This window comes from Convolutriloba macropyga, chromosome 5, assembly GCF_964194025.1.
Source record: "Convolutriloba macropyga chromosome 5, txConMacr16.3, whole genome shotgun sequence".
NCBI lineage: Eukaryota > Metazoa > Xenacoelomorpha > Acoela > Convolutidae > Convolutriloba > Convolutriloba macropyga.
This window is the reverse complement of record NC_134472.1, coordinates 62,545,453-62,571,527: the sequence shown is the minus strand read 5'-3', so window position 1 is coordinate 62,571,527 and position 26,075 is coordinate 62,545,453. Positions and strand designations below refer to the sequence as shown.

Genomic DNA, 26,075 nt, shown 5'->3' with positions numbered 1-26,075 from the left:
AAAAAAATGAACTCATAAAATATGAGTTATGCTCAAAAATTTAAAAAAAATGAAAAGGCGTAGTATCAAAACAAAACGACCATTTCTTGAACGTAAAACCATCACTGACAAGAAATTAATACTCACAGAAAATTGGATTCCGCCTCTTTTTACTGAGACTGCGCCCGAAGTTGGGAGAATTAAGATAAAATAGATGCAATGTTCAAAAATCAACCGATGTTTTCTTAAAACAAGTATATTCAAAGTCTTAACAGATATTAGATAACAGCTGAAAAAACGATCAAAGTTCATTTAAATCTACTGAAAAATAACTTGATCTTTGACTAGGGACAATAAGTCATTGGACTACAAAAAGATAACAAATCAATGCAAAACAAGAAGTACATAATATTTTTTTACGTAATAATTGTTCAGAGCCATAAAAACCACGCCCTTAACTCTGAAACCGTAAAATAATCTCGTTGAGCCTGGTTTTTGTGAAAAGTAACTGTCATCAATTGATCCCTGATTTAAGATTTTTGTAATTAAAAAAAGTTACCTAAAGAACATTATAAAGCGGAAATATTTTGAAAAAAAAAGGATCCATGGTAAGGATCCATGGCGATATCAAGATCAGCCGAGATGTTGCTGCGAGTCTAACAAAATACTCATTTGTTCAAATGGCTGCTAAACTTATCAATTCTTTATCAAAATTTTTCAGTTTGTCAAAAATAAAAATCCATTTTATATATTTTTTGAGTTTGAATTTGCAAAATTATAACTCCCGAAGACCCTCAAAACCCGTGGGTCTACAATTAGCTTAAAAAGAATATGGCCGCAGTTTTAAGGCATCTGCTTCCAGCAGATTTAAAGCAAGTCGGCTAAAAATCAAATTTGGTCCCAATTTCGGTCCCAAAAAGTCGAATTTTGAAACATTTAGCATAAATTCTAGCTAAAAAATTCGGATCGAACAATTCAACAACCTCCTTCTTTCTCTAGAGATGAAATTAATAACACTACAGTTAACAATTTGAACAAATTTTAGCGAGTAAAGTAACAAGCAGGTTCCGTTTTACAGCCTTAATACATGGACAAAAGCGCTGAAGACAGATTTTGCTCGCGTTTTTATCATTGCCACCGTTGAGAATTTGTTACTATGTAAGAAAAATGAGATTATCGCTCGTATGTGATTTGAGAGGAAAAAAGGAGCTATAAGGAGATTAAGGCAATGAGATATAATTGAAAACTCTATTCGTACGTGGAATCCTGTATCCTTGAATAGGAGAATGTGAACCAAGCAAGATTTTAACGATGCCTTTAAGGCTTCTTTGACCACCCTAGCGCACAATATGCCGTTTAAAACGACAAATCACTTGAGTTTCTCTTCAGTGTCGCTGGTATGTTGGTTTTCAAACGTAGGAAACGATCAGTATGTTCGGCATCAAACCACTGAAAATCATCGAAAAACAACTTTTTGCTTGATTGATCTTCATCGTACCGAAGATGAACAAAACTTCAAATTTATTCACTTAACTGTATCGACGAGCAAAAGAAGAAGGTCAATCAGCTTGTACAATTCTAAAAAGAAAAGAAAAAATATCTAAAATATAAATCGAAACTCCTGAGATTATAAATCTATCATGACTCTTGACCACACACTAAATAAAAAAAACTTAAAAGTTTCCGAAATAAGCTTCTCACATTGTATCTACACTAAATTTTTTGTAGTTAAACTGATAAAGAACATCATTGCAATTCAATATCAGAACATGAGTTGTTTTTATTAAATATCTGTTTTTTTCTACCAATTACTCTTCCTTCATTTAGTTTATTTTTTTTCTGTAAACCACCAGTTTGCGAGGTATGGGCCGATTTGCTTTTACAAAGATGTTGTTTAGCTGTCAAGTCATTGGTTTTTGTGATTGAAACATTTTTTGAAAAAATTGTCAAAAACTATTTGGAGAACAGACAATGTTTTTACAAACCTGTTAAGTGAGTTGAAACGGTTGAAAAGCTAAATCATACTCAGCCGGATAAAATAGAAAGTTAAACTTCAAAATATCAGACAAAATACAAGTTCATGTCTTGATTCTACGTCAACGCCATTATAGTAAGAGTAAAATCTGGGTTATTTTTTGTTGAATTTAAAATCACTTTGTCAGCAACACTGTTTTCTGTCATGTTATCAAAAATTACGGATCGTTTAAAAATTTCATTTCATTTAATTTTAACAAGACATGCAATAAAAGCTAGATGCAAAACTGGTTTTCCGATGCTTTTTGTAATGAAAACTCAAAATGGACTCATTTGATTTCACGTTTCCTTACGTTAATTTTACGTTAATTTCACGCTAATTTTTAACTACGGACCACGGTCACTAATGAGTTAAAAAAAAACCCTTTTAGGGTGTACTGGAATAGTTTTTTACTCCCACTGTTTTCAAGAAAAGTCTTTCAGATGCCGCGAGTGAACCGGATATTTGCGATATACTCTTTTTGATACCTGGTTCTTGCGTAATTAATTTTTAAGGATCATAAGTGCAGCCATAGGTTTGCAATTAGAAGTCTAATAATAATAACCTGTTAATGGCTCTCGAACGAAGTTAATAGCAATTATTGTAAACGTGTTGGTTTTTTTTTATGCAAATTTTTTGCTTGACCATTCATCTTAAGTACATCGAGCGAGCTTAACCATTGCTTATTAATGGCTATTTCTATCAGCTAACTTTCTTGGTCTGATTACATCAGTGGATAGCGGAGAAACACTTTGAATTTTCTTGTTCACAGCAATCATTGGTCCAAATTTTGGAATGCTTATCAATTGAAGGCATGATTGAAAATGTACAAACTGACAGTTATATCTTTTGAATCAATGCATCGCATCAACTTACAAATGGTGCGAGATACAAGCAGAATTGATATTCCATTCATTTAACCAAAGCTTTTTTAGTTGACTTAGCATCGCTTTATAAACAGACAACTTATGCTATTACATACATTAACGATCTATTTTCTGCTTTCAGAATTTCAAACGAAAGATTCCTTTCACAGGCAAACAAATGATCATAGAAAAGTTACCATACCTATTGAAACAAAACTTGAATTAGGTTGAAAAAACTTATTATTTTTTTCGGCTAAAAAATAGAACATCAATAAATGTACATGTTTGCAAAGTCGTTTGAGATTTGTCGAAGAATTATGCGTTTTGTCTCTATCTTATGTCAACATTTGTCTTGAAAGCTAAGATAAACATAATCTTACTGTGAATGGGGAGCATCGGACTAATTGGTAATTTGGTTTATCGCTAAATCTATCCGTCTGGAAGAGAACAGCACCTTTTGAGATGGTTACCATACAGGAAACTCAAGAACTAATTGATATGCATTTTACACTAATGATAGATAATGTCTATTGCATAGAGAAAAAGCAAGTATAAAAAACACAACTCCTGAAAGACCCAAAACAATTCAAGATAGTCCATCCCAGACAAAGATCACACGAATATCTCCCCCCTAAAAGTCTATCTCCCCCCCTAAGACAAACAAGCATCTCATGGTATCTTTTTTTGGCATTGGGAATTCTCATGCTGTAAGGCAATGTCGTCGTTCTCAAAAATCATCAATATTGTTTTTCTTCGGCATTCGACGTGTCCCACAAAGGACATGCAAAAGTGAAAGAGAATGCGAAACAGACAAAGTGGCGTAATTTGAAGACACAGGTTGAACAATGTGCAAACAATTGCTTCACTTGTAGTAGTTCCAGTAAAAACCTATAAACAAGAACGCTAAAACTGAATTCGAGAAAAGAGAATCTTTGTTCTATATTAATTGGAATGTGAAAAGACATTTATAGACTGATAAAACATAAAACAATTTTTACATCTTTGGAATGGAAAATATTTCTTGTTTCATTGGTCCAAAAAAGTCTACTTTATTTCCTCTTTGATTTCAATCAAGATTTTTAGTTGTCCTAGCGCAGTTTATCTGAACGCTTACAAGTGAAGCAATTCTTTGCCCGTTCAATCTCGGTCTCGAAAAGTTTCCGACAATTGAACCAGACCAATGAGTTATAACTCCAGTAATGGTGCCAAACAGGTCAATAAAACCTTTGGCAGGAGGAGAACACCACCAACTTTTGTATCAAAGGTTGAAATAACATTCAATTAGATATATACTTCATGACAATGAAATTTTATCTTAAAAACCAATAAACACAAATTAGTACGTTTTTATGATGAAAAAATTGAAAAGCTATGAAGAAGCCGTTTACATCTATACCGCTGACTGAAAAACGTACCATTTAACCAAAAAAGGGGCGCATAGCCGCATACAAGTGACCAGTATATAAAAATGACAAATTTTTTTCTGTTCTATCTGAAGGACATAAATCAGAACAAAGTCAGGTACCAAATGTCTTACAAAATTGAAAAAAAAAGCATTTCATCAACATCGAAAAAGATCTCCTAAATTTCTTTGGGACCAAAATAATGAAACCAAAAGTTTCCATCGACAACTCAGGACCACAATTTGATCACAATCAGACCAGTCCGACACTATCGACAACATCTCAGAGGATTTTGTGACCAAACTGCTTGAAAAGCAAGATATTCAAAGTTGGAAATCAAAATCAATCTCTCAGATTCATCAGGAATTGTACAATACTATCCACTACCACAAAAATTGTAAGAAACCAGGGAGAGAAAAAACATTAATGTTAATAAATTACTACAACAAGACCAATAATTGATCACCCCAACCAATTTGATGCCATCTAATTTTCACACACTGACCCCAAACAATCAGCAGCTATTCAAAGAACGTGAGGCAACAATACAGATAGCGGAAAAAGCTTTCATCGTGTGTGCAGCAATTATTGGTTTTTGGAATAAACATTTTGGAATGCTTATCAATTGAAGGCATGATTGAAAAAATGCAAACAGATAGTGATATCTTTATAAGCAATGCATCGAATCAACTCCAAATTTTTAAGATATGCAATAGGATTGATATTCCATTTGATACACTCAAATACTTTTATGTGACCCAACCTCGCCTTATAAACAGAGAAAATACGCTATGACATTCATTAGTGATGTCTTTTCCATTTTCATATTTTCAAACGAATGAAAATACAAGATTATTTTCACAGGCGAACAATTGAGCACACACAGGATTGCCATACCCAATGAGGCAAAAAATTTAACGTAGCGTGAAAAGATCTGAACACAGTTTTTGGTTTAAAAAATAACGTCTGTGAAGGAACAACATTGTACAATTTTTTATTGTTTGTCAATGAAATATGCATTTTGCCCCTATCTTATATGAACATTTGTCTTGGAAGCTAAGATAAACTTAATCTTATTAAGAATGGGAACCATCGGACTGTGATGACTTGGATATCACAAAACTTATCCGTCTGGAAAGAACAGCACCTTTTAAGATAATTAGCTGACAAGAAACTCGAGAACTAAACGATAGGAATTTACACTGATGATAGATAAAGTTCATTGCTTGCAGAAAAAGCAGTTGTAAAAAGGACAACTCCTAAAAAACTCAAAACAGTTCAAGTTAGTTCTTCGCAGAAAAAGATCACGAGAATATCTCCCCTTAAAAGTCCATTCTTTTTCCTCTTTGATCTCGTGTTAACCTAGTGCGGTTTTTTTGGTTTTTGTTTATACCGCAACGTTTACTTACCTGAACGCTTACAAGTGATGTAATTCTTTGCCCGTTGTTTATTCCCGGTTTCAAAAGGTTTCCGACGATTGAACTAAACCAATGCTTTATGGCTACAGCTGTGCGGTGTTCCGGCTTCAGTTAATTTTGAATGTGTAGTGTTGGCGGTGCTGTGGCCGGACGTCAGAGAAGCAAACTAATCAGCTTGCTTCGCTGACCTCAGTGTTGGTGGTGTTTCAAAAAAGAACCTTAAGTTATAGTTACTTTGGCACGATATGCCTGGGCTACCCTTTGCCCACTGTTGTTCCTTGTCAGCAGTTAAAACTTTCGTGAGATTTGCTTCACAATTTTTTTTGCTACCGTGAAAAAGTCATCCATTTCCTAACCATTGAATTACATCTATATAATCAACATTTTGACTTAGTGTTCCAAATTACAGTTTTTAGCACGTGCCTCCTGGTACACTCCGCCCCCATTTTTGGGCACCGAAAATCAGAAAGTTCGTAGTCAATCTGTTGTTGTTGAAGTCTGTTTGAAGTTGCTCTTTGTCGTCTCGTCGTGTTCTCGTTTGCTCTGTTGCGTCTTTTGTGTATCTGAACTGTATTTCTTACTTCATCTGCTGATGATTATGTTGAAATGTTGTATTGAGTTGTGTCCTCAATAAAACGCTGATCTTGAAGTTACGGACTCGTCCATATCTACAAGTATGTCTGAACTGACTTCGATGATGTATACTGTTGAAGAATGTGTTTACTGCTGTTCGAAAAACGCTGCTGCTTCTGCTGAAGTAATTCTTGCTGAAGTGTTTGTTGTTGTAGTGAAATTTCTGCTGATGTCTTCCGTCGGTGTTGTCTGTAGATTGTTGCTGTGTACTAGTTGTCAACGTGGTGCTTGTAGTGTTATATGAAAGTGGTATGCTGGAAAGTTGAATTGCGTTTTGTGTTGATTGCGTTCAACTGTGTACATTTGTAGTTGTTTTGAATCGACTTTTGTATCGGCTGATTGGCGATTGTCAAATACTGAACAATTTCTGGAAATGTTGTTGTTGCTGGTCTGCTCCTTGAAAGTTGAGAAACTGATGCTCCCCGTGTTCCCCACCTACCTAAAACAACCACTACCTTGTACCTATTGCCTACGTTTATCTGTTTTTCCCAAATTAGAGTTTGCCGGAATACCAATTGTTTTGTAATAATTTTTACCGCTGATTTCTGGTTTTACCTATGCTGTTTAGTGTCATATAACTATTCAACATACTGTTATCCTGTCGGTTCAACTCTCTGCTGTTTTGCAATAAGCCACTTAATTGGGCATTTGAATTCCAAAACCTACCTAATGTCTATCCAGAATTTGTCTTCCTGTTAAACCTACCTACCTAAATTTTCCCTTATGAATGTAATTATTTAATGTACGATAAGCTTTGCTTATTTGAGTTGCTTTGTAAGTTACTTATTGAAATCCCTAATTGTACCTGAATAATACCTAATAGTCCCTTTGAATTGCTAATTCATTGAATTGAACTTTAAAATTTTCATCTTTCTCTTTACCCTAATCCCAAAACTGATATGAAGTTTGCTTCAGATTGTGTTTGAATTATTGTTTCTCATTCAATATTGATAATCTTTATGTTGATTTGTCGCTAATCAAACTAAGTTTAATAGCTGGTTTAACAAAATCCCCTTTTGATGTTTTAACCAGGCAAGACCTTACCACATTATCGTTACCTTTATTTACCTTCTGTACCCTACCTACCGGCCAAATACCCCTGGGTGTGTTGTTTTCTAGTATCCATACCATGTCCCCTACTTCTATTCCGTCAACCGTTGAATGCCATTTTCGACGTTGTCTGTGTGTTGGCAGGTATGCCTTTAAAAGACGTGTCCAAAACTCGTTCATAATACTGTTGACGTTGTTCCATAGTTTTCCTGTTCTTCTGTCGTTGCCGCTAATTGTAGTATCTGAAGGCAGTCCTGTTGTCATTCCTGTCAAAAAATGTCCTGGTGTCAGGCTTTCCACATCGCGTATGTCACTGCTGACTGATGTTAGAGGTCTGCTGTTGAGTAGAGCTTCGACTTGGCAAATAAGTGTTGAGAAACTGTCTTCCTGGAGTTTCCTAGATCCGGTGATATTGAAGAAGAGTCGTTTGCTCATCCCAATGAGGCGCTCCCTGTTCCACAAAAATGTGGAGCTCCTGGTGGAATAAATTTCCTTGCAATTTTTTTCGATTCCGCATATTTCTGTATCTCTGTAGTTGTGAAGCTGCTTTCCTCGAAGGTCTTTGCTGTACTGGTGAAATAAAAAGCATTGTCACTGTGAATTATTTCCGGTAGTCCTCGTCGGCTGAAGAATCGTTGAAATGCCATTATGCATGATTCCTTTTGCAAATTTCTGGTTACTTCGATATGAACGGCTCGTATTGTCAGACAGGTGAACAAGCAACAATAAACTTTCATGGCTGTGTTGATCTGGCGGTAGATTTCAAAGGGCCCCGAAAAAGTCTACTCCGGTTTCCTTGAAGGCTACAGGTTTGACTGAGAATCGGTAGCTCGGAAGATCTGACATCTGAGGCTGGCTGTTGAGTTGTCTCTGCCGTCTGCATTCGTAGCATCTGTTCGAGATCTTCTTCATTACTGGTTTGCATTGAAGAACACAAAAGTTCAACTCCAACAGGACCATTGATGTTGTGTTGCAGTTCCGGAAAAAGAGGAATAATCCTGTTCCTACAGTCTAAGATCATTGGCTTCTTTGATGTTGTTGAAACTGGTGCGTTGGCTAGTCTGCTATTTGATCGAAGGATACCATCTTCGTCTATTGATGGTGTCAACTGAATCAATCTACTCCGTTTTTGAATTGGCTTGTTGTGTGTTAGTTAATTTATGTCCTCGTCGAATGATTGTTGCTGAGATAGACAGAAAACAAAGTTCTCTGCATCTGTGATCTGCTGGTCCCGTGTTCTCGTTTTGTTTCGGAGGTTTTTCATTTTGATGATGACGGCTCTTAGTTTCAACCACTGGCTAAACCTGTTGGCATCAATTAGGTCTTTGTCAATTGGCTGTCGTCGTGTTCCCCGAGGCTTCTGTTCTGCGCTGTACAAGAAAACAGTTTCGTGTTGTTGTTCGTCTGTTGTCGAGTTGCCGCTAGAAGATAGAAGAAACTGTGGTCCCTGTAACCAAAGAGATTTTTCTGTCATTTATGTTGCTGTTAGTCCCCTCGTTCCTTGATCTGCTGGGTTGTCTTGGTGTTGACGTAGTTCCACTGATTGGTGTTTGTGAGATCCCTTATTTCGGCAATTCGGTTTTTGATGTACATGTTGTGTTTCAATTTGAAGTTCTTTATCCAAATGAGAACGGTCGTGCTGTCACTCCACAGAAAGATTTTGTCAAACTTGAAATCCATTTCATCCTCAATTGTTTTCTTCAATCTTGCCGCGTAAAGTGCTGCTTGCAGTTCTAGTCTGGGAATTGTTTGACGTAAGGGTGCCACTCTTGTTTTTCCCATGAGAAAACGAGTTGTGGTTTCTTGGTTCCTGGTTGTCTTGATGTATGCTACTGCTGCTGTTGCTTCCAATGATGCGTCGCAGAAAACATGAAGTTCCATTGTGTCCCCAAGTGCTGGAGCACCTACCAACCTGTTTACCCCTACCGTACCTATCTGTTCCGTTTCCTAAACCCAATCTTTAATGGCCTTTCCATTGTCTCCACCGATAGCTTTGTCCCATTCGCGTCCATGTTTCCACAGCTCTTGCAGTAGAATCTTGGCTCGGATGAAGAATGGCGATATGATTCACAAAGGATCGTAGAAACTTGACACGAAAGAGAGAAACTTGCGTTGCGTCCAAGTTTTGCTGTCCAAGTTCCTTCTGTCTTTCGCTTTGAACATTATTTTGTCTTCGTATCAGCTCCAGTAAACTCCAAGTACTCTTTGATGAAAACCTTTACTGAAGAGCTCCTTCACTGGTTTGCTCATAGATCATCTTGCATCTGCTCACAAAACTCACGGCTGTTGCTGCACCATTTTGTCCGATTGAATTTACCTTTCTTCAGAGTATCCTTGACATTCTTGGCTGTGGTGAAAGCTGTGATGGCGTCGCTAAAAGATGCAACCATGTCATCCATATAGAATGTCCGCTGAATGATCTCTAGAGAATTTAGGTGATCTTCGATGTCGTCTTTGGCTGTCTGTTGCAAAACAAAATTTGCGCAGGCTGGTGAGTCCCTGGCTCCAAAGATGTGTCGTTGGTATTCGTACACCTCTAATTCTGAGCTGTTGGGTTGTCTCCACATGAATCGTAGCTAACGTCGGTCCTGTTGTCGTACTCCGATTTGCATAAACATCGCTTCGATGTCTCCCTGGATGGCGATGGCTCTCTGTCGGAATCGTAGCAAAATTCCGAGCATATTCCCGAGGAGGTCAGGTCCAGCTAAGATTTTGTCATTGGGGCTTGTTCCGCTTTGTCGTGCTTTGGCATTGCAGATTCTTCGTATCGTGTCGGGTTTGTTTGGGCTGACAAGACCATAGTGTGGTATGTACCATCCTGTATCTTTCTGTCTATGGAAAGGTACTTTTGCAATGTAACATTTTTCCAGGTCTGCTTGAATGCCCTCATTTTATTTCTTGTACTGTTCAGGTTTCTTCTGTAGTCTGTTGACAAATTGATTCAAATGAGTCAAGGCTTGCGACCGGTTGTCTGGTAAACTGCTGTTGTCTTTCCAGAGAAGTCCCGTCTCATAACGTCCATCTGTTTGTCTCACGCATGTTGTGTTAAGTATCTTGGTGGCCAAAAAAACTTCTGGATCATTTGACTTGGTTTTGGATTCCAATGGAATTGTCTCTGCTTTCCACCAATGAGAAACTTTTTGATTGAGGTCATTGTCTTGTTCGAGGCAATTGCTGCAAAACAAAGCAGTATGATGCATTGAATGGTGTGTTTTATTGTCATCCAATGCTGTATAAGGTCCAGAAATAGTCCAAAAAAGTTTGAAAAGACTTGCGCTTGGTGCTGATGATGGTCCTTGTTCCACTCTGACTGTTGAGATAAGGTTAAGGTTGTCCTGTCCAATCAATACTGTGACTTCGAGATTATCCAGAGTTGGCATATTGTCTAAGGTGGTCATACTTTCTGGCAATGTCCCCCGGGTGCTCCCTCAGCTTTGGCAAATTGATGTTTTCCACAGCGTATATATGTTTGAGGTTGTAGCGTTCGTCGTCTTCCATATAAGAAATTTCTGTTGACGTTGTGTAACTCGATTTTGTGTCTGTTCTTAGTGTTGTTTCTTTCTGAAGGCGTAGTTCGTCGGCTGTATTCGAGAGAAGTATTGTCAAGCTGCTTCCTGGGTCGATGAAGGCGTATGTGCGAACTTTATTCTCCTTGTTATGTAAAATAACTGGCATGACATAGAGAAGATTCGTCGTTTTAGTTGCTGCTGTCGTGTCCTTTGTTGTGGTTGTATCTTTGTTGCTGATGACTGCAAATGAGTTACCATTTCCTCTCGAGTTGTTCGATTGAGAGTTTGGTAGAACAATTGAGGTCAGTGTTCGTCCGTATCTACTGTTTGCACCGTGTAACAGAGTGTTGTGCCGTTGTTCGCATCCTTGCTCCCTGCAATTAGAGATTGAAGGACAGTTGTTGGCTCGATTGTTCGCTCTCAAACAATTTCTGCAAAGGTTCAACTGATAAACTGTTTGTAGTCTTCCGTCTGCTGTCTTTGCTTTAAACGTTGGGCAATGAAATAACTGATGATTACCGTCGTTGAAGACACAAGGCAGAGGCTGGTTGTTGCTGTTTCTTCCTCTTGTTGCTTGAAACATTTGTGTTGTGCTCCGCTGGTTATACTGGTTCTTGTTGTTGTTGTTGCTAAAGTTGTTTATGTTCTGTGTTGGTTGTTGTTGCTGCTGTTGTTCCCTGTTTGGATGAGCTGGTTGTTGATAAAATTGTCGGTTTCCATTTAAGTTAAATTTCGTTGATGTGTATCACTGTTTGTGCTGAGACTATTATTGCTTCGTCCTTGATGTGTTGAGCGTTCATGTGCTTCTGCTATTTCTTTAATCCATTGGTTGAAGTCTGCAAGTGTCGGCTGCTGAATTCTTTGTCGTAAAACAAACTGATTCCATTTGATTTCTTCGCTGTAAGGTAGTATGTCGGTTGAATGCTTCAAGATTGTCGTGCTGTTGAGATCGGCTTCGAAGTTGAGTTCTTGTAGTGTCCTTGTCATGGTGTTAATGAATGTGGAAAAATTTACAATTGTCCAAGGATGAGATCTCATTGGTGGCCTGTAGTTGATGAGTTTCTCCAACAAGTTGCTGATGATGACGTTTGGGTTCCCAAACCGCTGTTTCAACACGTTTATTGCATCTTTGAACAGGTGACCGTTGCAGGCAAATCCTTCAATTGCTGTTTTGACTTTTCCAATTACAAAACCCTGTAGATAGGCGATCTTCTGTCCATCACTGAGCTGAGTGTCTCCAATCATGAAACTGAAACGGCTGTACCAATCTGCCCCTTTGCTCGGATCATCGTTGAACTTCTGAAGATCCATCTTTGGAAGAGCTTCCACATAAGGCATATAGAATGGAACTGGTTGTGATAACGTTGTTGACAATTGTTATGGTTGTTCTGTTGGCTAATTGAATGTTTGTGTGTCCCCCATTCCAGTAACTCTGTTCTGCTGGTCGTTTAGGCTGCTTGAGTAAGCTATTCTATCATACCAAAAGCTGTTGAGGTTGTCACGTTGAGCGGAATTGCTAGTTTCTGGTTGTTCGTTGTGTAAGCTTCTGTTAACGGATTTTTGCTGTTGTCCAATTGCTCTAGTGTTGATGTTGTTGTTGGTTGCTGAGTTATCCGCTGTCGAGTTGGCTGTTACTGTTGTCTCGTTGTTGTCTTGTGTGTTGAAGTTTGTGGTGGTGTTTTCTTGCGAAAGGTGATTCTGAATGTTAATTTTCATGTCGTCGATGTTGTTCCACGTGTCAGTGATTTTTCCGATGTACTCCTCGTGTTGACCTTCGTCAAGCTGTGAAATCAACTTGTAACTGGTTTCCTCGAACTCCGAAAATGTTTCCGCTGCCTTTTCATGATTATTCTTTGCTGCGTTTATGTTCCCACTGTCAATCAATTCGCTCATGGTTTGCAGGTTCTTCGCAATTTTCTCCCCCATCACCCTGATTTTTGCTTTTAAAACGGGTGGTTGCATGGTTCTGTTCGGCATTGCTGTCAGGAGGTTTGTATTCTGCTTTGTGTTTTGTGTTGTTGAAATGTTGACTGTGCTGGGGGGCCTTTATTGTCCGGTGGGGGGATGGGTCTTGGTCTTTGGGATGATTCGTGGTCTTTGTCTTTGCCTTCGCCCTTGCCTTGGCCTTGAGGTTGCGCGTTCGAGCTTGGTTAGGGGGAGTCACCAGGAAAAAACTGTGCGGTGTTCCGCCTTCAGTTAATTTTGAATGTGTAGTGTTGGCGATGCTGTGGCTGGACGTCAGAGAAGCAAACTAATCAGCTTGCTTCGCTGACGCCAGTGTTGGTGGTGTTTCACAAAAGAACCTTGAGTTATAGTTACTTTGGCACGATATGCCTGGCTACCCTTTGTCAACAGTTAAAACTTTCGTGAGATTTGCTTCACAGATCTTCTTTTGCTACCGTGAAAAAGTCATCCATTTCCAAACCATTGAATTACATCTATGTAATCAACATTATGACTTGGTGTTCAAAGTCACAGTTTTAGCACGTGCCTCCTGGTACAACAGGAATGGTGCCAAACAGATCAATAAAACCATTGGCAGGAGGATAACACCACCAAATTTTGTATCAAAGTTTGAATTAACATTCGATTAGAGATATACTTCATGACAATAAACTTTTAAAAAAAACAATGTACTTCTTTTTTAAAAAATAATAAAATTCAAATGTAGCCAATACGTTTATATTACCAACGGACAAACGTACCACACAACTAAAAATGGACCGCATATAAGTGAACACATAAACAAAAATGTCAACTTTTCACTCTGTTCTAATTAAAGGACCTAACGCAGCTCGATTTCAGGTACCGCGTGTCTTACAAAGTTGAAAAAGGACATTTTACCAGCTTCAAAAATGGTCTCTCAGTTTTCCTTGGTCCAAAAAAAATGAAACGCAAAGTATACGTTAACAATTCAGCCCAGAAATTTTTATTTACAATACTTTCAACTACAAAACTTTCAAAGTCGGAAATCGGAATAACTCTCTTAGATTCACTAGGAAGGGTAGAATAGTGTCCCCTAGCAAAAATCAGGGAGCAAAACAACATGGATGTGAAGGAATTACAACAAGAAGACCCACAATTGGTCACCCCAACCAATTTGGTGTCATCTAATTTTTCAACACTGACCCCAAACAATCAGCAGCTACTCAAATAATGTGAGGCAACGAAATACAAATAGCGGCGAAACCCTACAGTAACCGATGCAAGCTGAACCAAACATGGAATAGGCAGTCCCAAAAAAACTGGTAACAAAAACAAAGTGAATGCATCGAAAGTAGAATTCGTAAATTTAAATTCAGAAGACCAAAATAATGACAACCTAAGCAACAACAAAAACTTGCAAGTCTAACCGACAAACCATTTATTAGCCATTTTACGGACACAACACGGTACGCGGATCAGACCAACCAAGGAAGGCTAATAAGGGTACTTAAGAATGGTGGATAAAACTGTTGGTTATGCAACATTGATCCAGATCGTCAACCAGTTCCTCAATCATATTTAAAAAACCTCTAAAACACCAAAAGCGCAGAGGGGAAGGAGCTTACGAGCCTCTAATTTGAGCTTTACGAAGAGTATCCAACAGGAAGAGAACTATAGTCGCCAATCCACCCACTCCCAGGGACCCGAGAACCTGAAACCCATCAAGTATAAGAAGCAAACCAATTTACAAAAGTCAGTCGGGAAATGACGTACCAATAAAATGCAGGTTTCAGCAATACCCTGGAGCCAAATGTGACCCGCCGACCACGGACAGTGTGATACCGGGTCATCACATTTAGCGGTGACATGGTCACTGCCAATCATATCCGTCTACAATGAAACGGACTCTGTTGGACTGTAACCAGACACCAGACTGAAAAACTTATTGATAGACTATTCACACTATCTGATATATAATGTTAATTAGCTGTTGTTGATCCTTGTAATTCAAACATTTTCCGAAAAACAATTTTTACTGAAACTCCGGTTCTTACACTTTAAAATATATTCTATTTTGTTCTCAACAAAACTGAGATAGTTCATATTTGCGTATATTACTTGACATTTTAAGATGTATCACGTTTCATTTCACAGGGTGACGAAGCAGTTTTTGACACTTGGGTTCGTTGACAGAAGTAGAAAAATCAGGAATGCCGCTTTTACTCTGCTGAAAACAATCCAATTTGTTATTTGATTGCTGTTTTGTTATCACAATTCCTCGCACGTCTGATTCGAAGAACAGCTACCTGAAGAAACCAAAATCAACCTGAAAGAATGGATTTGTGTTGACTTTTTAAAAACGATCATCAATCGAACAACAAACAAACAACAAACAAACAACAAGCAAACGAATTCCAGTACAACTACAAAAACAGCTTATCATTATGTGACAGTTGGTCTCATTAGCACCATTACAAGAAAACGTTGTCTCTAATTTGATGTAATTGACTGATGTTAACCCAAATAAAGGTTAAATAAACAGGAAACAAAAACGAGAAACTGCAGAATTCCGAAACAACTAAAAATGGAACTTCAGTTGACGATATTCTCTTTCTTTAAAAGCATTTTTCCTGGAATAATTTGTTATATTTTCCTTTGATCTATATTAAATCGGATAATCAAACGATCAAACAACAAACAAATAATTAAATTCAGAAGTAAACAACGACAGAGAACAATTGAGGACCACAAATAAAATTTATTCCAAATTTTTCTTCTTGTAATTTTTACGTCGCGTCGTTTCAAAGAAATCAGTGCTGAATTTAACCATTTGAAAGCTGTTAATATAAATTTCTCTTATTAAGTTACCCGTGACATGGATAACTTGACTGATGCATTAGCCATCTCTGGTCATCATCGGCACTTCAACTCCCTATTTCCTCTTATCCATTACTGATCAGTCTATTATTCAGTACTGACATTGATACACAGTAATGTTAGTCCATTACGGATCAGTCTATTATTAAGCACTGACTGGTTGTTATAGATCTCAGTGCTGACAGTCTGCAGTATTTATCACTGCTCAGTCTTTTATTCGCTACCGAAATTAAATTAACGCTCAAGATACAGAACTGGGCAGCACTGATTCAGTACTGACTGTGTGGATACAGCAATGGACATGGAATTGAACCTTATGGGGAGGAGAGTGCGGGAGGGATATGTGAGGAGACAGTCCAAGTACAACACTAGATACAGGAGTATGCAGAATGCAGTCTATACGTTCCTAGAGAGACCACAGGGATTCCTGTCCATCACTTACCATGTCACTGTGTAAGTTTCACTTTTAGATAATTTTTCATGAGCAAAATGTGAAATAAAGCCCTCTATCTTTAACTTCTTATTGCATTAAATCACTCTTGGCCATCTGTCTGAAATCACCGGGTTATGAACGAATTTTTCTTTCTCCTAAATTGGTTGCACAATTGATGTAAACGTTGAGTAAGAATCATGGTGTTATACAGTGAGCATGAAGTGGGGGGGGGGGGGGGGGGGGGGGTTTGTACCCGGGTCGAGGTGTCACCGCTAAGAATCGTTAACAGATGTAAGATTTGCGGTGAATTTGAGTAAAAAGTGTAAGATTTGCTCTCAACGCGAGAAAATTTTCACCCCTACCAGCAAATTGCGGTGCAAAAAATTTCACCCATAAAATTGCAAATCTAAATTCGCAAATCACACATATTCACCGCTAATTTCAACGCTTATCTTAAATTCACAGGAAATATCATTGAAGTAAGTGACAGATGGAGCAGTGGAATAAGAAGTTGTTAACATGCAGGAGGTGAGAGCTGTCCAAGAAAACCGGTGAATGCGGTGAAAAAAAATTTCAACGCTAAAAACCACAAATCTCACAAATATTCACTGCATTCAACGCTAAAAGATGCGGGCCTTTAACTCATTTTTCAAGTATGCGCCGAAAAATCAGCCAAATGTTGTACGAATATAGCAACTCAGTCAATTCTATTCCGCCACAGTCCAGTTCCACCTCAATGCGCAATTAGCAGCAACCATTGCATTAACTTAAGCAAAGTCGCAAGACAAAACATCTCCTTTGATTTTTGTTTGCTTTTTCATTTGTTTTTTTTTTATATAAACCAATTTTTCATTTTTTTTGAAAACCAGTTTAAAGATTGTCTCTAATCCTAAAATTTTTCAGTTTGAATAGTATTTTTCATATTTTTTTTCTTCAATTTTTCATTACACAGTTTTTTCTAAAAAAATAAGTTGTTTTGTCATTTTAGTTCTAATCTTTTGAATGAAGGATCTTACATTTGAAACAAAATGCCCTGTTTTCCAACAATTTTTGATGCAAACATATCGCTTTTCAGATAAGTTTTTCAAATAAAAAATGTATTTGTCTAAAATGTTTCAGATGGATGGTTAGTGTCGGAAAACTAGAGAAGGTTGCAAATCTTCCAATAAAGTGCAATAGCATGCATTTTTTTTTAAAACGGCGACATTGTCCACTTTGTACACGACAAAAATAAGGATACGTTAAGAAAAGCAATTTTTTTGAAATAAAAGGCGATATAATTGGATAAAGATAGTGTACACTTAAAGAGTTTTTCTTTTTGATAAAATGTTACGTTTATATGCAAAGACCAATTTTCCACTAGACAAAACTGGTGCTTGAGTTGAAGCTGTGCCTGCTGCCATTATATTTTCATTTGTTTGAGTGAATGCAGGGCTATTGGTGTTTGCAAATGTGTACATGACTGTAGTATTAGCTGGCCCCGGAACTAGATGGTCTATTGAGAATCTTTTTTGATAGTGGAGCATCGGACATTTACCCAGATATTAACTAATTATTTGGTGAGAACTTCACTTGTACGGCATTCCCTGTACAAATTCCCTGATTTTGGTTTGCCCAGTTTTAATTTTTCCACAACGATGCTCATTGTACACTCTCTCATCGTTAGTGTCAATCCCTGCTCCAGCATCAATTCCAAAGTTTGCTTGCAAGCCACTAAAGTCAGTTAGAAAATCGAGTCGTCGAATTAGAAAGTCCTATGGATGAAAGGAACAATTCTTGTGGACCTTTTTATTAACTTTCAACTGACAAAATTGGCAAGTTTTAACAGTTTGCATTTGTGTGGTACAAGCCTCGATAAGCTTGTGTACGTCAACATCTGGAAGTTTAAGTTTTATCAAGTTTTAGCCATTGTGTCTGGTAATGAAAAATCCTTACCTCTTGAACATCAGGGGAAAAATTGGTTTTTTGGAAAAAGGTTTCTTTTTCTCTGATAATCTTTCCAGAGGAATCAACAACATTTTGGCCTTTTTCAAAGAAAGTAATTTTCTTTTTGAGTGTTTCAACTGTCTTAACTTTGTTTCGTTAAGAGTTCTTGATTTTTCCAGAAGAACCCTCATGATCTATGTCACCATATGGTTACTCGGTACTGTGTGAATTGCTGGGAAATTTCCTCCATAAGTTAAGGGTTTCCAATAGAAATGGACACAAATACATTTCTTTTTACAAAAATTTTTCAACTGTTTAGATTCCTAAGTGTCTGGTGTTCTGCTAATACGAGGAGAGCTCATAAGTTCTGAAGTACTTAAAATGAACTGAAAATTAAAAGAATCAAATTTAACGGTAAATGAAAATATTGTTCGATTCAATTATTTTTTATATTTTTTATCAAAATTTTTGTCCTATAAGAGAGCAGTACTTTTTGTTGGTTGAAAAACTCATTCAGGCATGAATTTGAGTCTTTGTTTGAATTTTGTTAAGTTTTTCAATGAGGAAAAAAGGAACATTTGGCTCTTTGTGTTGGATCTTGTTGACATATTTTTGTTGTGATCAAGTTCAAAGGAATGGTTCCCTGTTTATTTTTTGTCGAAACGATGGCGCTTTTAAAATTGAGGGCGATTATGTTGGTTTTGTTCCTTTTCGGCACTCTGTGTGATGCTTGTGGCTAGGGGAGTCTGGAGCACCAGGGATTAGATTGTCAATTCAAATAATCATTGCAGCATTTTCAGTCTAGATTATAAAAAGCTGACGCTTTTGGTAGATTGGTGTTCCTTCATTAGTTGTAGTGTAATGGAGATATTTAGCAGTAAGAATTCAGAAATTTTGATGAAGTTTTTGTAGTTATTGAAAGTATTGGATATGGTGCCATGGTGTCTTTCCTGTTTTCTGCGCTCAGTGAGAATTATTTGACCAAAAATGAGGTGGGTTGACGAGAATCGGTGTTTTTAGTTAAAGGTCTCCTGTTCCTTTTAATATATAAAAAGTTGGATTTGTAATTTGTGAATTTGTTCCTTATATTTTAGTCTTGGAGTTGGTTTAGGGGTCATATTTTGTTCCACTCAATTCAAAGCTGAGCTCTCAAAAGACGTTTGTTTCGTCAATAGACTGAAGCCTTGTTTTTACTAGATCAACGATTTAGATTGTTATATTTCAGGGAAATTTAGTGTGACCCGACAACTGTTGACTGTAAAATCTTCTAATACATAATCCCAATGCAATTCATTGGAATGTCTGATAAGCTTTATATTGTTTATAAGACCAAATTTTGCAGGCGTTTTGTGTGAGAGTTTTAATTGACTGTGAGAACACTCGACATAGAATAAATTTGTTCAGTTTGATTTAGTTTTTGAAGTAAATGTATTAAGAGTCGAGTTTTCTTTCAGAAGTTGTTTAGAAAAAAATGCGAACTTTGGATGGCATAGAAGTAATTAAATTGCAACAGTTAAAGCTAAATTTAGTAATTTATGGGCAGGGATTTAGTGCGGAAAAAAGTTTGGCCTAGATTCCGCTTGATAGTTAGACTTACTGATGACTTTTGTAGCAGCCTGAATAAAGTTGTTAGAATAATTTTAGTATGAGTCTGATTATCAAATTGTTCTTATCTGCTAATGAACAGATTTTGCGAATCCGTACCATTCTGTACCCATATCACGGCTTGGTCGGTCGCTTCAATGGGCTGGACCTTTAATATGAAAGAAAATTCGATTGGAGTTGAGGGTGATTAGTTATATTGAACTACAACAGGAAACACTGCTTTTTTAGTCTGATGATTTTAAAAGACATTGAGGGCTTTTGATATTGTCCCGGAAGCACATCAGTGATTTTTTGGACTTGATTGAGCGAGAGCCTAATGCAAGTTAGCAAAGAAGAAATAGCTAGTCTTGGGTATCTAAAAATTCAAGCGTTTTCTGTCACGCCTCTCTTTGTAGCCATGTGGTTTTGACTATGTCTGAAAGCGTGTTTCTGGTAACAGCTTGGGAGTACATAAAAGAGTTTCAAAAAAATTTTTTGAAAGAAAAGGTAAATAAGTTTTGCAAGCGTTGGTGTTTGAGGCATCGCAAATAAATGTTCCTAGAAGACATCTATTTTCGATAATAAAAATGTATTAAGTGTCGAGTGCGCTTCTGTGAAATTGGGAGAAAAGCGTTCAAAATCGGGGATGGTTCTCGACTCTTTTCCATGTCCGCTCTATACGCTGTTGTAAATGCCGAAAATAACTCAATTTCGCAAATGAAAAGGATCACAGTTTTGTTTGGTAAAACTCCGCCTGTATGATGGTAAAGTATTTTATGCAGCACATCATCAAACTTAGCAATATATTATATTTCGGATACTTTTTCAATTTTGTTGACAAAAATGGCTGGTTGTTGGTGGGTCTCTTCCAAACAACACAATCACTTATTTGAAGCCGGGGTCTTTTTAGTTATTCAGCTGGTAGGATTAAGGGCGAATGTCCGTCTGTATCGAAGACTTCCTTTGGACTAATTTCATATATGATTGGAGGTGCGTTGTTTTCTTGCTGAATGTGGACCTCGTCATCGATTATTGATTTTTTTTACTTTTTGGTTCGAAAAACATAGTTCGTCCTAGTGTTGTTATCGTCAGATATTCCCTCTAAACATTTGCTCATTCAATTGTCCAGGGCATAAACGGTGGTGCCGAATTGGATTTTGCTGATAGGTATCTTCAAATTTTTGCAGCGTTTCTTCCTCCTTTGGGTTGAAGTGTATCCCGGAAATGTATTTTGTAGCTAAGCTGGCTTTTCCGGAGATATGTCCCATTGTGATGTCAAAGATCAGGACATGATCCAATGCGTTCCAACGCGTTGGTGGGAATATCTTTGTTTCGAAAAACTTTGCGAGGCCTCTGTTATCAGTCAGAATTAGTACTGGTTTTTCGCATATCCCGGAAAAATTATTTGCAAATGTATCACGGATGAAGTGTTTGGCAGCAAATTCTTATCTCCGATTGGCTCCTTTTGAAAATACGTGAGTCAAACCTCATAGGAGCATATTTAGCTTTTAGTTGTTTCTTTTGCTGTTTTAGTGTAGTCATCTATAGCTAGTGCAAAACTGGCAACATGAAAAGATGCCTCGACCATAGTGACATCTTTTGGTTGCTTCTTGGTTGTCATAGCAATTTTGCAAGCTGATTGTAGATCCTGTGTGACTATTTGTCTTTTTTGCGTTCTTTTTTGTTTCAAATACTGTTATCTATAGAGCTTTCTCTTCATCAGTAAACTATAGAAGGGAAGCAGATCTCCTTGAGCTCTTGTATAAAAGATCCTTAAACACCTAAAAGCCAGTCTTTTCCAAGGACTGAATTTTCCGGAGACCAAAGGAGCATTTTCGTGTGTTTAGGTAGGTTCCTTCCGCATTCAATAACACAGGTAAAGATTGCTGACTTTTCTTGCTGAAAAAGTTGGAGGCCATGAGCTTCTACACCAAAGTCCTAGACGCATTGAAAAGACTTGTCATTGGGGATTACGTGGTCCAGGCTTTGTCCCACGAATGATCTGATAGCACAGACATTTTTTCTGCTCAGCCTTTAAGCTGGCCTTTTGACTGCATTTAATCGCGATGCGAAATTAAAGGTCATCAAGAGTAATGACTGTTGGTTGCCAGTGGCAGTGATTAGTATATGAGCCTTTCACGCTTTTCGCAGAATTTTTTTTTCATGGTGGCCTCCTGCGGTAGCAAGGGTTGCTATTGACAATATGTTGCTGCAGTAGACATTCCGTATTGGGTGATCGATTTTAAGAAGTTCTATCAGTTTAATTGCGGTTTGGTAAAAATTGGAGATGAGCTTCTACTGAGATGTAGTGTGGTGATCAAGCCACTAGAATGTAGTAAGTCAGGTTCTTCAGGGCCGAGATTGTCCTTGAAAAAAATCGTTCTTGAGATCGCCCTTGAGAACTCTTTGATTGTTCAAGTATACTTTTTTGTTAGTGCCGGTTGTAAATTTTAGTGAGAAATTGAAGTTTTATTCAAATTCAAGGAGATGCCTCTTGACGATGCAATTGGATTCCAATAGTTTTTCCTATTCTTTTTCGTTTGTTCAATTCCGATGACTTTTTGTGCCGGCTAAACACCTCCGAAAAAGTTTTGTTGCCCTCAGCTTTATTCAGTAGGTGGATGGACTCGCATTTTTGAAACGGATGAGCTCGTCGTGAATTCGTTCTTCTAGTCCGGAGAGTTCAGAGAGGTCTTTAGTTGTCTACTGTTTGGAAATCAAATTTGGTGTTGTAGTTTTTTATTAGTTGAGTTGTTTGCTCTTTTGCTACTCTGTGTTTCGATATTTTTGTTTGTTGCCTTATCCCTTTTTAGTAACTTTGATTCTGCTGGGTTACTGTCGCGAGCTTGTTCAGATCTTATTTTTTTGAAAGTGGCAAGTAACATATTTTGCTCGTCTGCGATTGCTGCATCCACTGTGTTGACAGTCATAAATTGATTTGATTTTTCAATCTTCTCTCTTGTGTGCTGTGAGGGAAACTCCGATGTCTCGAATTTGATTGCAATATCTTATATTCCATTTTAATCTTCTGTTTCCACTGTTTTATAGGGCGTCAGTTCGATTAGTTTCTTTGGACGTGAATCCCAGTGGTTTTTTTCTCAAAAGAACTTTTCGCTTGTAACCGAGTCCATTTGATTTCAGGTTCAAATTCAGCTAAAATTTAAAATCAAGAATGTGTAGATAGACGGTATGAGTGTGGATTGTTATTTCATATTTGTCGATGCAGGGAAGTCCAAACAAAATTCCAGACACTTTTGACGAAAACCATAAAGCCATCTTTGAGCTCATTTTGTTTAATTTTGAGATCTAAGTAGGTCATGAAAAACATTTGGGATTGTTGCAGAGGTGCTGTGGAAACAGTAACGTCTGATTTTGTTGGTGCGGGGACTTATTGTTCCGGTATCAGCACTGGCTTTCATAGCGATTCTGCGTAATAGAAAGAGAATCAAGAGAACAATTCCTTTTCAGCTGGTTGTACAGTAGAAAATATTTTGTACAATAGCATGCAGGTTATTCAGTTTTTTTACTGCTATTTAAACGGCGGTCTGGCTTAATGATGGAGTGCTTGCCAATCAGTGCAGTCACTTTGCTTTGCTATTGACTATTGTATACCATTTAAAAGTTTTTTGTTGGCGTTGGAGAACGAGACTTTCGTTGTTGTGTAGCCTTCTTGAGCTTGACGTTCTTTCTCTTCCTCGATAGAGGGGCATATGCTGTGTTGTTTCTTTTTTTGACGGTAAAAGCTTTATTAGACTTGTTTAGATTGTTATTAATCCATTTTGGTGGTGATCCTTGTGAAACTGATGCGGCTATTTCTACAGCCATGAATTTCTCAAATGCTTGGCTGAAAGCGGCGTTATTGGTACATGCAAGACCGTATTATAATATGGTTCCTGATTTGTTTCGTCTTCTGATAATTGTACGTAGTTATTTCTGTCTTTTTCTCTGAGGATATGTTTTTTGTGTTCGCGGGGAATATCCCTGTATAAATGTGTCACGGACATGTATGCCCCTCTCGTCGTTATGCTCAATTCTGGCTACGATATAATCGACTAAAAACAAATTTCAAAACTTTGTAAGACAGTTCGGAAATCGTCTAGTTGCCCCCTTTTAAAGGATCAAATTTTTGTCTCTGTGTGTGTAATTCAAAGTTTTGACGTTGACTTGGTCCGGATTAGTGGTTGTGCATTTGCTCTAATGCGTTATCCAGGTCGTTTTTTTTGTTTTCTGGCAATGGAATACAGTAAGATAAGAAGTAACATAAGTGGTACCTTGTCGTCGAAGTGTAAATGTAAGTATCTAGCTGGCTGGTGACAATCCGCCGGAGGTCTGGCACCTGCTTTGACGCTTCTCGAGAGGCTTTCAAATTGATCCCAGTTTTCATTGAGAAGCGCAGTGAAACGTTTGTATGACACATGGGATGCATGTGGAGTGGTAATTGCTCTTACAGTGTTCTATGAGTTAAAGAAGCAGGTTTTTGTGGAAGTTGTCCATGATCTCTCAGTTGACAAAGTGTGGACAGTTTTCTTGTTTGGGGAAATTTTCCGTACCTCTTAGAGATTAGTGAACAATTTTGACGCCGGAAACATGGGAACAAATCATCCAGAGTTCACTTGTTCTTATGCAATATTTTTCCCAGAAAAATCAATATCAGTTTGCTATTCTTGAAAAAGAAAGAGTATTACTAGTCGTGAATTGGTCGTTTAAATATTTTGGTTTTACGAAAGAAACTCCTTATCTCTGTTGCTTTATGGTATATCTATAATGGAGTAGCTACTGCGAAGTTTCCTTTTTATGTTTTTCCAGTATTCCATACAAATTTTTTCTCCATGTTTTTAGATTCGTAAGTGGTATTTTGCTAAAATAAAAAAGCGAATATTTCTGAGGTAGGCAATTAATACTGAGTTTTACATGAAACAATTGAACAATGATCAAGTAAATTGTGCGATGCATTTCTTATACTTTTTATTTACGTTTTGTCCGATCAGAGTATAGTTCGTTTTCATAATAGATAGGAAATATTTAATAAGTTGTGTTTAAGTCTGAATCTGTATGCTCGATACTTTTTTTCATAGTTTTGAGATCCTCTTGGGAAAAGAGAATTTCCTTTAAAGCAAAGATTTTCTACTCAGCAAAAATAACCAATACCTCGTTTTTAACCGGGTCGAGGTTTTTTGGGTAAATTTTTGAAAGAAAAGCAGTGAATGCGGTGAGTTTTTGTATGAAATGCGATGATTGCGGTGAATGCGCTGAAAAAACATGTTTCACCACCTTTCACCGCATTTTTTGCAAAGTTTCACCGCAAAGTTTACCGCATTTACCTTACAAAAATTCACCGCATCAACTTTTGTGGCAAATTAATGTAAGAAATGCGGTGAATGCGGTGAAAAAAATAATTCACCGCATTTCCCCACATTTCTTTAAAAAAATCACAACGTAATTCTCCGCATTTCTCACAAAAATTTACCGCAGTTGCTTTCCAACGTTTGCTGAATTTGATTTAAATTCACAAGAAAGATCAAAGAACTAAGTGACAGTTGGAGCAGTGGAATAAAAAGTTGAAGGCGTGCGTGTAAGCAAATTTCATTTTTGTAAGAATACTGAGAACGCGGTGAAAATAAATAATTTACCGCAAAAAGATTGTAAGAAATACGCGGTGAAATTTGTTTTTCACCGCATTTTACTGCATCTCTTAGAAAATTTCACCACCAAACCTCGACCCGGGTAGCGTAGGGGAATGTTTTTTATTGTTTTTCAATGCTAGGCAATGTTTTTCTCAAAATATTTTCATCAAAGGTTGCCTAATTTTTATTTTTCAGAGGACTTCGGTAATACCAAAGATCAGGTTATAAATTAATATGCAACTTAACATTGATGGGAGTCGCTCTTCAGTTTATAAAACTGAATTCAAGTTTGCTTTCTGCCCTTTTATTCAAGACTGCTCGGCGCTAGTCTCTTTTGTCTACTCTAACTGATAGAGAGGAAAATGATCTACTTTTCAACTAATAGAGATCAAAGAACAGCACGCGGTTCTTTCTTTAGGCCTCTTTCTTGATTGCAAAAAATAAGTGAGTATAGAAGAGAGTAATAAAAGACAAAAGGAGCGCAAGAAGGAGTTAGAAGAGAGAGGAACAAACACAGCAGGGACTGTTTTGTGCGAATTGAATGTCCCATTTCAGATAGTAAATTGGCTTTTTCTCTCTCTTTTGTTTCATTCAATACGTCACGCTGTTACCCAATTAAGGTACAGTCAAACACTCATGTTGAGAGGGCAACAGTTTGAATAACCGCCTGTAGGAAAAAAGATGAAGAAACTACAAGGGTATTAAACGCAGACATTGGAGGATAAATATCTTGAAATTTAAGTGGTAATTTTTCTAGTAATAATCGTAACAAGGTGTGTTTTTATGAATGTTTTATTCCATTGTTTAAATTAGAGAAATTTTAGTAAAACTAT

General features: G+C 37.4%; 1 protein-coding gene across 3 annotated transcripts in view; it reads left to right on the top strand.

Annotated features, from left to right (window-relative positions):
* LOC142340154 (potassium voltage-gated channel subfamily KQT member 1-like) overlaps positions 1–26,075 on the top strand; it is a 103,319-nt gene that overhangs the window by 28,457 nt on the left and 48,787 nt on the right. For all 3 annotated transcript variants that reach the window (XM_075390658.1, XM_075390657.1, XM_075390656.1), the window contains exon 2: positions 14,953–16,128. In XM_075390658.1, coding sequence (XP_075246773.1) covers positions 15,971–16,128 — 158 coding nt within the window. In that variant the 5' untranslated portion in view covers positions 14,953–15,970. The remainder of the gene's footprint in view (positions 1–14,952; positions 16,129–26,075) is intronic.